The sequence below is a fragment of the Crocodylus siamensis genome, chromosome 12, assembly GCF_052110815.1.
Source record: "Crocodylus siamensis isolate JL-2025a chromosome 12, ASM5211081v1, whole genome shotgun sequence".
Classification (NCBI taxonomy): Eukaryota; Metazoa; Chordata; order Crocodylia; family Crocodylidae; genus Crocodylus; species Crocodylus siamensis.
Window position 1 is genome coordinate 34,167,229 of NC_143406.1, and position 13,929 is coordinate 34,181,157.

General features: G+C 41.5%; 1 protein-coding gene across 4 annotated transcripts in view; it reads right to left on the minus strand.

Annotated features, from left to right (window-relative positions):
- Positions 1-9,230: 9,230 nt before the first annotated feature.
- Positions 9,231-13,929, minus strand: part of MARF1 (meiosis regulator and mRNA stability factor 1) — a 34,190-nt gene continuing 29,491 nt past the window's right edge. For all 4 annotated transcript variants that reach the window (XM_090024015.1, XM_090024013.1, XM_090024014.1 and 1 more), the window contains 4 exons: positions 13,136-13,196; positions 12,887-13,024; positions 12,285-12,455; positions 9,231-11,733 (listed from right to left, as the gene is read on the minus strand). In XM_090024015.1, the coding sequence (XP_089880141.1) occupies positions 11,498-11,733; positions 12,285-12,455; positions 12,887-13,024; positions 13,136-13,196 (606 nt within the window). In that variant the 3' untranslated portion in view covers positions 9,231-11,497. The remainder of the gene's footprint in view (positions 11,734-12,284; positions 12,456-12,886; positions 13,025-13,135; positions 13,197-13,929) is intronic.

Below are 13,929 nucleotides of genomic sequence, written 5' to 3' on the forward strand. Positions count from 1 at the left end.
GCTGGATAACTATTTGTCTGGGATGGTTTAGGAATAGCACAGTCTGTACAATATGTTGGACTAGACAGATGCAACTGGGCAGTTCTGTGCCCTGGACAACAGCAGCACACATGGCAGAGGCCTCAGCTGGGCTGCCAGCAGCTGCATGGCAGTCAGGAGAGCAGTGGAGGCAGCTGCTGTTTCTACATTCCTCACTTCCTCCATCAGTACCCAGGGTTAGTGCCCTTGTTGCCCCTCTCCCAATTATGTTGCTGGACTAGATGACCCTTCTAGTCATAGAGTCATGGAAAACGAGGGGTGGAAGGGACCTCAGGAGGTCATCTAGTCCAAACCCCTGCTCAAAGCAGGACCAGCCCCAACTAGATCATCCCAGCCAAGGCTTTGTCAAGCTGGGCCTTAAACCTCCGAGGATGGAAATTCCACCACCTCTCTAGGTATGTAACCCATTCCAGTGTTTCACCACCCTCCTAGTGAGAAAATGTTTCTTAATATCCAACCTAAACTTCCCTTGCTGTAATTTGAGACCATTGCTCCTTGTTCTGTCACCTACCACCACTGAGGACAGTCCCTTCCAACCGTATCATTTCTATGCCTATGATGACCCCAAACAATTCTAATCATGACAGTATGTGTGCATCAGCACAGACCTTTGTAAACTGCAACTCACGCTAAGTGGCCTCAAGTGGCACTTCCAAGGTGAATTACTTTACCATCAGATTGACTATTAAAGAGCACTTAATCTGTAAGCTAACCAGACAGTTTGCTTTCACTTTAGATTTGCATCAATGCTTAAAGACCTGTCTGCAGTCAGGATAGCACTAGTAGCTTACTGGCAAAGGTGGTTTTCCAGCAGTTAACCAATTTGGCATAACTTCTTCAAAAATGGCTAGGCAGCATGCTTTTACCAGTCTAGAGCGTAAATAAGGTTATGGTCGCTTCTTGGTATGAACATGCAGGGCCCACAATGACCTTTCTTATATGAAATAAAAGAAGATCCATGGGATGCAAGTTAGTTCGATGAATTACAGCTGTCACAAGAATTCTAGAAAATGCATTACCTCCAAACCATATGATGGCATTATCCACACTGCCAAAACCAAAGTGACAGAGCCCCTGTCCAGAAAAGCAGTGAAGCAAACACTCATTTTAAAGCTGAACATATTGAACAAATGAAAGCATTCACTGCCATGGGCTATGAATGTAATGGCAGATTTGAAGTTAACCTAATCAGTGTAAACTTGGGTGTGTGGGTGTGTGTGTATGGCAGCCATTACCAATGGTAAGTACTTTTACATACAGGAAAGAAATCTCAATGGGCCTGTTTTACTGAAAAAACAAACGTGTGTTTTAACTATAGTCTGGTGATACATAGTTTTAGAACCATTTTGAATTTCTGGTTACAACCTTGACACAATTTGAAATGAAGTTAATACAGGAACTATTAATACAGGAATCATCATTTTTGCTTTTGTCCAAGGTTATTGAATAAGTTGGGGGAAAAGATGGGAACAGAACCAAGGAGCTGCATGCCCTAGACTTCCATTCTACCTGCTCTGTACATAGGGATAAATGGAGGAATCAGTAGCTATGTCCAGGAAAAACTGCACACAGAGCCGGGAGGTTTGTATACCCCACAAGTTCTCCTTTATAGTCACCTCAGCCTGCAAAGAATTTCTGTGCTGCAGCTTTGCTGTACCTGCTCACATGCTGCCCAGTGGGAGTCCTGGTGAGAAAGGGTTCAGGTAACAAATCATAGAATCATTAAAAAATAGGGTTGGAAAGTCACCTAGTCCAACCCCCTGTTAAAGGCAGTGTCATTCCCAACCAGGTCACCCCAGCCAAAGCTTTGTCAAGCCAGGTCTTAAAAGCTTTCAAGGATGGAGAGTCCACAACTTCTTTGGGTAACCTGTTTCAGTGTTTTACTACCCTCCTAGTAAAAACGTTTTTCCAAATATCTAACCTAAACTTTCCTTGCTGCAACTTGAGACCATTGTGCCTTGTTCTGTCACCACTGAGAACAGTTCAGCTCCATCCTCTTTCAAACCCTGCTTCAGGTTGTTATTAAATCCCCTCTCTGTCTTCTCTTCTCTAGACTAAATAAGTGCAGTTCCCTCAGTCTTTCCTCACATAAGTCATGTCCCCCAGTCCCCTCACCATTTTTGTTGCCTTCCACTGGACTTTGTCCAATTTGTCCACATCCTTTCTGTAGTGGAGGACCCAAAACTGAACACAGCACTCCAGATGTGGCCTCACCAATGCTGCAGAGAGGGGAATAATCACTTCCCTTGGCCTACTGGTAACATTCCTACTGCTGCAGCCCAGTATGCTGTTAGTCTTCTTTGCAACAAGGGCGCACGGCTGACTCATATCTGACTTATTGTACCCTGTAACCCCGAGGTCCTTTTCTGCTGAGCTGCTGCTTAGCCAGGTGGTCCCAAATCTGTAGTAGTGCATGGGATTGCTCAAAGTGCAAGACTTGCAACTTATTGCTATTGAACTTCATGAGATTTCTTTTGGCCCAATCCTCCAATTTGTCTAAGTCACTCTGAATGCAAGCCTTAACCTTCACATCTACTACTTCCCACAGCTTGGTGTCATCTGTGAACTTGCTGAGGGTGCACTCCATCCCATCTTCCAGGTTGTTAATGAATATATTGAACAGAACCAGTCCCAGTACCAACCTCATGGGCACTCCCCTTGATACTGGCTGCTAACTAGACTTCAAAGCATTGATTACTATGCTCTGAGCCCAATGATCCAGCCAGTTTTCTATCCGCCTTACAGTCCATTCATCCAGCCCATACTTCCTTAGCTTGCCTGCAAGAACGTTGTGGGAGATCATATCAAAAGCCTTGTTAAAATCAAGGTACACCTCATCCACTGGTCTCCCTACATCCACAGAGCCAGTCACTTTGTCATAGAAGGCAATTGGGTTGGTCAGGCATGACTTGCCCTTGGTGAATCAAGTGCTTAGAAATGGATTCCTTGAGGATCTGCTCCATTTTTCTAGGGATTGAGGTGAGGCTGACTGGTCTGGTCTGTTAAATATGAGCACTATGTTTGCCCTTTTCCAATCATCTGGGACCTTTCCTGATTGCCATGAGTTTTCAAAGACGATGGCCAATGGCTCTGCAACCTCATCAGCCAACTCCTCAGCACCTTAGGTGCATCCCATCCAGCCCCTAGGACTTGTACATGTCTAGCTTTGCTAAATAGTCACTCACCTGTTCTTTCATTGCTGTTGTTTGCTCACCTCCTCCCCAAACTGTGCTGTCTGGTGCAGTAGTCTGGCAGCTGATCTTGCTACTGACATACTTGTAGAAACCTGTCTCATTTCCCTTCACATCCCTTGCTAGCTGCAACTCCAACTGCACTTTGTCCTTCCTGACTTCATCTCTGCATGCCCAGGCAATGCTCTTATACTCCTCCCTATTTATTTGTCCATGTTTCAACTTCTTATAAGCTTCCTTTTTGTGATTTAGTTTATTGAAGAGATCCCTGCTAAGCCAAGCTGGACTTCCGCCATACTTGCTGGTCTTCTTGCACATCGGGATGGTTTGTTCCTGAACTCTCAGCAAGTCCAGCTCTCCTGGACTCCTCTCCCCCTCAGACTGGCTTCCCAGGAGATCCTGCCCATGAGTTTCCCCAAGTGAGTCAAAGTCTGCTTTTCTGAAGTCCCGGGTCCTTATTCTGCTGCTGTCCATCCTTCCTTTCCTCAGGATCCTGAAACACAATCATCTCATGGTCTCCACTGCCATCTACTAGTACGTTCCCCACCAATTCTTCTCTGTGAGCAGCAGGTCAAGAAGAACATGGCCCCTAGTTGGACACTCCAGCACTTGCACCAGGTAATTGTTCCCAACTCTCTCCAAAAACTTTCTGGATTGCCTGTACACTGCTGTGTTGCCCTCCCAATAGCTGCCAGGGTGTGAGAGTGTAACTAATTAACTGCAGGTGTCTGAGAGTAATTCTCTAAATCAGGAGTGAGAGAGTCTACCTAATTAATTGCCACCCTGCCATAGTCTCCATCTACTGGATTATGGGTAGAAAATTGTATTTAGAGATTTGCATGTAGGAATTAGCTTGTAGGCAAAGTAGATATTGCATTAGAAAAATGGTCCATGGAAATGCAAGGGTTAATTGGTTTCTAAAAGCTTCTGACAAAGTTTCCTTCAAGGCCCACTGTGTCTGGAACCAGCAGACAAACAGGCTGGGAAACTGAAGACATGTACCACACTGACCCATAACAAAGGATAGGCTTGCCACGTTGGTGCCAGGTCACAGTGTCTACCTCCAAAGCCGCTGGGATTTCCAGTTTCAGTGAATGGATGCAATTAGGAGGGCGGAGCATGACCAAATTAAGACACTGGTAAATGACCAAATTAAGATGTGTGCATGTGATGGGTTCGTGGGAACAAAGGAATATGCTGACAGAACAAAACATGGACAGTATGATAACCACAGGGAAACCAATCAATGGTACCTGGAAGAGTCATCAGGAGGAGGAAAAATACAAAGGAGGGATTTCAGGGCAGCAAAAAGTCCCCATAGAGGATGCCCATGGCCACCATGGACAGAAGGCATACCACTAGCCTGTCTCTCGCACCCCAGCGGCAGGGGAGTGGGCTTGGCCCTTGGCCTTCAGACTGCTGACATTCAAGAAAGAACCACAGAGGGATGCTCATGTACTGGCCAGATGTACCTTTCTTCTAGTACAGACTTTGGACTGGTAGATATAAAATTGTTTGCCTTGAATGGATTATTCTTATCTGCTATCACTGTATATCAATACAATTTGCCTATTATCGAATGGAAGAAGTCGTGGTTGGTCTGAAGGTTTAGGTCTGTGCAGAACAAGGTATCTGAGTCATAAATCCAGTGCCAACGCTGTAGGGTTTTGGTTTCCCAGGTGATTGTTGTTTTTGAGCTCAAGAAAACTCAAACCACCAGAGATGACTGCAGCCAATTCCAAAATTCCTTGTGCTTAAAGATCCTACCTACACCAATGACAAAATATTTTGTAATCTTAGTTCCCTTCTCACACAAAAGAGATTTGCTGGCTGAGTTCCTTTTTGTATGCTGTTTCAGGCCAGCCTGGCAGGCTGATTGCAGTAGGCACAGAAATCTCCAAGGTATATGCTAATGCATATATGAGCTCTATGCAGAGTCTGAAATAGAGTAACATAAAAGTAGACACTTCACTCTCTCATGCAATAAAGAACAAGGGGCTAATTCAAGGTGGCATAAAAGGAAGTTTCATGCAGCATAAAAGGAAATTTTATACACCAGCTGGCCACAGGAAGACCCTTTGCTTATAGCACAGGTTCAAAAGCTGTTAAAAGTAAAGCTAATCTGTTTCCAATTCAGAACATATTGTAGAAGCTGATGCATCTTTTCTTCCTTCAACCTCCCAGGGGGGAAGAGACCTTATTTCTGTCAGTGGGTGCCTGAGATCAGTGCTCAATGCTGTTTCACTTCTGTTCAAGTTCTGAACTAGTAACGGTTGCCCAAAAGAACTATGACTGATGCACAGCAGTGCAGGACTGCAGTTGAAGTATGTGCTTCAAAATCCTGACTGGTGAAAAAGGACACACAGATCTGTTTAAAAAACTCTGCTTAACTGTTAAGATCAAAGACTGGTAAGATCACTTGAAAGATATCCTGAAGTACTCACTGCACGAGCTAAAGAGACAATCCATATACTTCACTGCCTAGCACCAGGGCCTAGAACAGCTTCCTAATATTACCACGAGAACAGGACACAAAGCCCAGGAGTACAAACCACCTGTTTCCTTGCTTGTGGCTTTTGAAAGGGTGGAAAAGTCATGTTTATGTAGATACCTGTACTCCTCTGGAACATTTTCTAGGGTTTTTGTAAGGTTGTAAAATTTCCAAGTAAGCTTTTAAGAGTTGTTTTCAGGAAGTTTTTCCTTATAGTAAGTCTAATTTTCCTTTTCAACCTAATTACTTCTACAGCCCCCACATACCACACAAAAAAATCTCCATTCTCTCCAATTTTAGACTTCTCTCTCCCTTTTGTCATCTTAGCCCGCAGGCATAAATAGTTTTCTTAAATATTTTCCTAGAAGCCAATTTTGCTAGCTCTCTGGAGGTCTTCTCCAAGTCCCTTTAGTTTACTAACGAATAAGGTTAGCCCCCCTCAACACTTGCCCAAGGCCTTCAGCAGTCAGAAATAGTTTACAGGCCTATATAATTATATCCCCTCTCTCATAAGGATGTTGAACCCAGTCCCTGTGCCTTTGTGGGAGATCCTGGCCTAACTTACTCCCGGTCTCATGTTTGAAGAGGTAAATTAAAGGATGCCTGTTAGTACATTGCTACTAGGGCTGTGCGAAATAGCACTGTTCTGCTTCCAATTTTCAATGGAACAGCGTTCTGTTTCCAATTTCATTTCAATTCAAAACTACTGTCCCATTTTGTTTTGTCGAAACTGTCGGTTTCAACATTTCGCCCATAGGCTATAATGGGGAAGCTCCAAACAGCCTGTAACTTTGTTATTTCTGGCTTGATTTGGATGAAACTTGCAGGAATGGTAGCCCCTTCTGAGGGCATGAAGCCTGCTAAGTTTCAAGGAGATAGGTGGAGTTCCAGGGAAACTGCACCTCAAAATCTTGAAAGCAAAAAAACTCACGTCACATGACGCAGGGTTGAAACTGCAGGCACGCTAGCCTCTGCTGCGGCGACAGAGCCAGCCGGCTGTCAAGATCGGTGCACGGCTTCTGGTTCTGGGGCCCTGCACCTCTAGCTGCTGACAGGCAAAACGTATGACTTGGGTGGGTGACACTGCGTGTGCGCTAAGGTGCGCCTTCACTCAACTGCTACCAGGGCAGAAAGCAGGGCAGTTCAAACAATGCTGCCTTTTCTGCAGTTTTTTCATCCCCGCCCCAGAGCACTGGGATTGGAAGAGACCTCAGGGAAGGGTGACAGTCACTGGCCAGCTACATAGTCAATATGAGAGCACTCCTCCCTGCCCCCTTCCCCTTCCCCCTCCTTACTTTAGTTTCCATTTCCCTGCAGGTAAGCCCAGCCTGAGCTTCGAAACTTGAAACATTTCAAAAAGTTTGAAACTTTCAACTTGCCTCGTTTTGTATGGAGGCTGTTTCGAAGCTCTCTGCTTTGTTTTGATTTTGCTGTTTTGAGCTCAAAATGAGTCAAAACGGAACTGCTGGCAAAATTTTGCACAGCCTTAGTTGCTACCACAATCAAAAGACCCAGAAAGTACGTCTGTCCTCCTCTTTCAAGATCACATGGCTTCCAATCATAATAAGTCCACCAAATGCTCCCGGAAAGAAAGCATATCATTTTTTGCTTGGTTCCATTAGATGGAACTAACCTTTTTGGGAGAACCTTAATATTCTCAGTGGCGAAGAAATAACACCAGAAAGAGGAAGAAAATTTTCTTTTTCCTCTCGAAAAACATAATGGGTCCCAGTGGAATGACATGACTTCCAACTAAAAAAGCAGGGGAATGGGGAAAAACAGGAGTATCCAATAGAGCTTAAAGTGACCAACAGGCCTTAAAGACACCTGCTAGACTCCAAATCCATGATAAGTGCCAGGGGATGATCCTTCAGAGGTAGCTCAGTTAACTGTTGCAGTAAATCCTATGGTACACCAATAGAAAGGAAACCGATCAGGCGTGTGTGTAGTATTAGAGATGCTGATGCAGAAGTTATGATTTCTAAAGTATTTCTCTTTACTGTATTTATACCTTCACAGTAGGAGTAAAATTGGAAGAAAATGCCCAAAATCTGAAAAAGATGCAAAAAAAATGTTTGAACATGTGCGAGGAAAGACTGGAAAAAAAACCCCAATGACTACAAACTATATAGCAGAAAAATATTACATCTCAGAAACAACATTAACTATAGGCAATAGTCTGTTTATCACCGGTGACTTAAAAAATATGAAAGCAACTTTGTATGGCGCTATAAATTCCATCTCAGTCAAGCTTTCAGTAAGGAGTCCCCTGCGTAAGAGGGAGAAACCTGCAGTCTGGACCAAAGGCAGGAAGAAGCATTCAACTGGGAAACTATTACAAACACCACTTAATAGAAGTTCAAGTGTCTTTGAGCTATTTTGCTCTGTAAATAAGGAGATAAGAAATCAGTTGATAAGGACAGATGTTACTTACAGCTGAAACGATCCAGCAAGCTGTAATGGAGAGAGAAGCCCAGCTCAGCAACTCTGTGGGGAGAACACCACCTGGGTACCAGCAGACACGTACCTTCTTGTGTGGGGGCCCCCCGAGGGACCTGTCCAAAGCACAGGGTCACTGCTCTGCACTGAGTGATACTGGGTTTCATGGCAGGAGGAATTGGCACTTCACTTCAGTGACGCTTCTAGGCAAGAAGCAGCAGCTAAAAGGGGACGAATGATGACAGAAAAGTGCTTTGGTCTGGAGCAGGGGGACCATGGCCCCTGCAGCCACAGCCTGGGCAGGCCGTGCTCTCACGGCCCAGGCACAACTGGGAACAATGCAACCGACACTTGCTGTGTCATCACCCTGCTGTAGCTGACTCCATTGAATCACATTTATACCAACCTTCAGGACTGTCTAGCTGATCTCGAAACAGCTCCCGAAGTAGCTGAGGTCTGGCATTCAGAGTGCTGCGCAGCAGGCAGGCACTCCAGCACCTCAAGCAAGTTTACAAGGGCTGTACGTGAGATCCTGTGACTACTGCATAATGAGGGACACTGGAAGCACTCATTTAGTTGAGAGCGAGCCTGTGCACTCGCTTTCACCAGCATCATTTAAATTAAAACACAGAGGGACTTGGGCTAATTCCCTTTGGCTTCACTGAAAACTCTACTACTTTGCCACATCTTCTAATTTTACATCACACCCAGTTTTTCATTTCATTTACTCTTCCCGTCCTGCCTCCCCAGCCTTAGATAATGGAGAGGGAACACTTCTTGTTCCCTCTCCATACTTCTGGATCAAGGCTAGGTAAAATCAACTGAAAGAACATTGCATGATTTGAGCTGCAGGAACTGAAGGAAGCATTTGTTTAAAAATGTGCCCCTGGAATTTAGAGTTACTGCTGGTTTTAGATTTAAAAACAATAATAATAAAGAAAATAGTGATTTATTTACTCTGCTTGGATGACGGCATTTGTTGTGGGTGCAGGAAAGGAACAGAATCAAACAGGAATTCTAGGATTTCTTCACTTCCCCTTTCAGTAAATAAGGCAAAAGTTTTATGCTTGCTTGAAAATTTTATTGACAGAACTGTTTGTTTGGTCCCAACACACAAAACAGCACTTGAGCCACAAAAGAAAATGTCCAAACAAAGTAGACAGCTAAGAAAAACAATTTTCTTCCCTTCCCTCCCTTTCTCCCACCCCCACCTCTACGAGATAGTGCATAAACTGAGGACTTCAGTGACTTTTTAAAACGGACAGGAATCTGAATTTGTATATTTAATTTGAAAATCAAAGAGTTTCATGGTCCTAATTCTTTTGAATCAGTAAGTCACATCATTCATTTAACCTTTTGGATAAGAAAAATATATATTGCAATTCAATTGGTTATTTTCTCAGACTATGAACACAACTTCTCAAAAGTTTTATTCTATTACTCTCAAACAGCAATTTAAATCAGAATTACACATGAATCCAGAAAAAAATGTGCTGATCTCCATAAATGGCATAACCACCACATTCACAAACAAATAGTGCAGAGTCATACTCCAATTTTTCCTCCATAGAATCAAGAATCTGGTTCCACTTAGTACTTTGGATGACTTGTAATTGCATCTTGCAAAATACATTTTACAGGTTTTTTTTGTACTTGCTACTGAAACAGACATCTAAATGATCAGAGTTAACCTTAAGAAAGCTGTGCAAGGTAACAGCAGATGTTCTCACATTCCATTCCTGAAATCATTAAAAGCATTCTAAAAAAAGGCTATATTTTGCTTTCAATAACACTACATCTGTAGAGGTTTAAGTACGGACTCAAATACTGTGCCAAAATGCTCAGAAAAACTTCCAAGTGTTTCTCTGCATTCACAATGGCTATACATTTAGTATTGGTAATAGTGGCTATATTTAAAAGATTTTTAACAAAATCTGACTTGTAAAATTCTGTTTATAGCCATTATTTAGTGGCATTTTCAATTGCTGGCTATGAAACTGGAGCCACTTTCCATCTCTACAAGTTACAAATAACACATCTCAAAAACAGAAGCCATTCGACCAGTGGTAAACCTTTGCACATAGGTTCTTTCAAATGTATTCTTTGCCTGGCAAATACAATCCATTGTAAATGCCGAGGTTACCCAAAATGGGTATAAAGCCTCCCTTCACTGGGCATTTCAGCTAACTAGAAATAAAAGGTCATCCCACTGGCTTACCTCCTTTGCAATGGCTGGACATTCCAAAAGCCCACAGAGTACCACAAAAAAAAGAAACAGGGGAGAAAAACAAAATGCTTCCAATACTAGGAGTAAGTTTTTGAATAAAAACAGACACAGTTAAAAAACGGCGCAACAGAGTAAGCTTCCCATTTATCAACATGCTTAAAAAAATAGAAAAACAAGGTTAAGCAGAACAACCTTGGCAATTCCACAGCTAGAGCTTTCCTTGCAAGTGGAAATAGCATCAATCATTCCATCTTAAAGCACTTTATATCACCTCTATGATCCATAATTTATGCATTAAATGCATATTTTAGAAATATTGGAATCTTTCTAGTAACTTCATTTCTAGACACAATAAAAGTGTGTCTTTATTCTACCTTAAACTTATGACACCAAGACAATCTTTTCTTTCCTTAACCTAATTCCTGACAAACCAGAATTAAACATAAAAGGGAAGCTTAAAACATCCTCAACTTCCTAGAAAGCTCCTAAACAGAATGAAAGTTACTGAAAACATTTAAAACAAATCTTCCAAAAAATCCATATAACCTTCTACAGGCATCTTTACACGAAAGGTTTCACAATGCAATTACAAGTCACCAAATTGCGAATAACAAATTTCCCCGCCTTAGTACAATCAGTAACTGCTCACTCATTCCAGTCCAGCAAGTTATATTTGTTCAATGGTCTTCTGAAAGACAGATCATGCATTTTATTAATACTGTCTGAAACAATACCAGTAAGCAACATCCTATAGAATATAATATGCTACATGTAGGATTACACCACTGAGGCTTAAAGAAAATAAAATCCATTCCATTCTAGTTGAGTTTCTATTTTGTTTTACTGAACACCACCAGTTTATGAAAAAAACTGTAAAATTTTAAGAATAATTTAATGAATGCTGGAAATATTTTTTTTCAAAATAATAAAAAAGTCTGCCCTGCTGACAGCTGTGTTCAGTGTAAAAGAAACAAAAATCTTCACAGAATGCATCTAAATACAAACTAAGTGACTCTTCTAGTCCTCCTCATTAAAATACATAAGGGCTAGCAGTTAGCTTTATTTTGTGCAGAGTCCAACAGCATTTGTCTTTCACACTAGAAGAAAAATTTAAAGCTTGGTTACAGGTGCAAGTGAAAAATTTGCTGCCAATTTTACTTTATTTTTGTGTTGTTTTTTGGCTGGGCTGTCCATTGCTTCCTTGCTAAGTTGGGTTTCAGAAGACTGACTGGGAGGCACTGAAGTATTCTCTGTGGCTGCAGGTACTACAGAGCTGTGGGGCAATTCTTGCGCTACTGGGGTGGTGATGATCCTCTGTTTTTCTTCTTCAGTTAAAATCATAATTTCTAAAAACAAACAAACAAATCATTTGAATTATTTATAGATATTTTGCTTTCAAAAACTGGTTTACAGGACCCACAATAAAAGAACTAGATGATGTCTGTGAGGGTGCACGACTAGAACTTGGTTCTAAAAACAAGGATAATTTGTTTCAGTGCTCAACTGCTTTTGATACATTTAGTTTTGGCATCTAATATTAACTTACTGTGTTGGTCTAGTTCTCGTCTCACACATTAAAGCTTTTTAATACTCTGAAGAACTGTAATGTCCCTTCAGTTATCATTTCACAAGGTTTGAGAAAACTGCTGCCACTATAAAAGGCAACTGCATTTTAGAACGGAATCGAAGCAGTCCCTATGAATTTAGCACACAAGAACGCTTTCATACTTTCAGAAGGATGACTCTCGTATAAAAGTATAATGAATATGAAGCAACACCCCTTCTACAACCCACCCTCATCCAGCCAGGAGAACTTACTTGGTGTGCCATTTCAAATTATGATTATCAGAAGCCCAGTTTGACTATGTGGGCAAGTATCTTGAAGCTATTAACATACCAGAGAGAGGTGGGGGACGCTCTTCAAACTGAATGAGGTCAGCAGACTCGAGAATCACTGGATCAGGTCTCAGTTGTGGAGAAGGTAAACATGAAGGAACTGGCTCACACAAGAGGTCAATAGGGGACGTATGTGTGAGGCAAAGAAGTTCTTGCTCAGTTTGATTAGTAACTGCAGAAACAGGAGGAAGATCTTTTAAAATCTCCCCAACTTCAAATACGTTTCCAATTTTAAATATTTAGAAGCAAGTCTACACAGTACTTGGTCATAATTGGCAAGTGTCAACTACGCAGCCAAATTGACAAGGATTTAGGGATTAAACCCAGGATGTAATTGTGAATATCCAATTCATGCAAGAATTACTTTGCCTGGTCAAAAAAATGTAAACTAATCAGGGTATGGCTAAGCAATAAAAGGGACAAAAACCAAAAAATATTCACCTGCCTTTGGAGGAAGAGCTCTGAGAGCTTTAAAAGTTAAATGTCTATAATTTTGTCATTTAAAAGAACTTCCAAGTCATACAACTTTCCCCATGCTGCTTGGCTTTCAGCATATTTCCCAAACACTGAATAATTTTATTATATAAATTAACTTAGTGTTACCATTGGTAGGTGTTCCTAGTTTTAGTTCCATTGATGCAGAGGATCCTGGAATCTCCATATGTTCATTATGATCAGCAAATTGATTTCCATGATCATCCACATAATCAGCAGGGGAAAAACTGGGTGAGCTAAAACGAGCTGCAAAACATCAAGTTTATTTGCCTGAGATTATCTCTTATAAAAGCCAATTTACCATTAGCATAATAATTACTTTATATAAAATTAAAAAAATAAGTCAAACTTCCTTACTTTTCATGTCATTCTTTAGTACTACAATTCTCTTATGACCATGTCCTTTTATCCAGACCACCTATTAAAGACAAAAGTAGAATTCAACAAGAGCATCTCCATTAAATCTCAATATCTCCTCCCTACTTTTCACTCATTTTAGCTTGGACAACATTTCTAAAGAAAAGCAAAATCAACTTACACAGCTACTCACACTAAAACAAAGTTTTGGCTTGACAAATGGGGAAAATGTGCAAGACAGCTAGATAGGATGCATGATGCCACATTTTCAAAACCAATTAAAAAGTAGTTTAAAAAAACCCCAACTCTCTAAAAAGAAAAAGGTGGGTTTATCTGAAGCGAAGCTTAGAGCCATGAACTAAGCCAAAGACATAAATGCACAAATAAGTAGTATGTCTAGGTGTACGCTTTGAAACTATTTTAGCAGATCATGCTAGATCCATCCACTGACCTATCCGAAAGTGACATATGTTAAGAAGTTTGAGTCCAACACATGCGCATTGAATGAAGTTTATGAAGGTTCAGGAACCAGTGAAGTTGCCACCTCTAAGTACTGACCTAGTTACATATATTAAGCATGTAATTTCTGGTGACAGGAATTTTGGCACCAAAAAGGTGATTAACATCTTCTGAAGCAAGATGGACAACAATTGGCTTCAAATGTGAAGATTGATTAGTTTGACATATGCACCAGCCTGATGAGCAGTTGAGCGACGTGCCCTAGAGATATGACTGGACCATGAATGTGATAAGATTTTGAGATATAAAAGGGCCTGAGCTTGTGTCCATGTCCG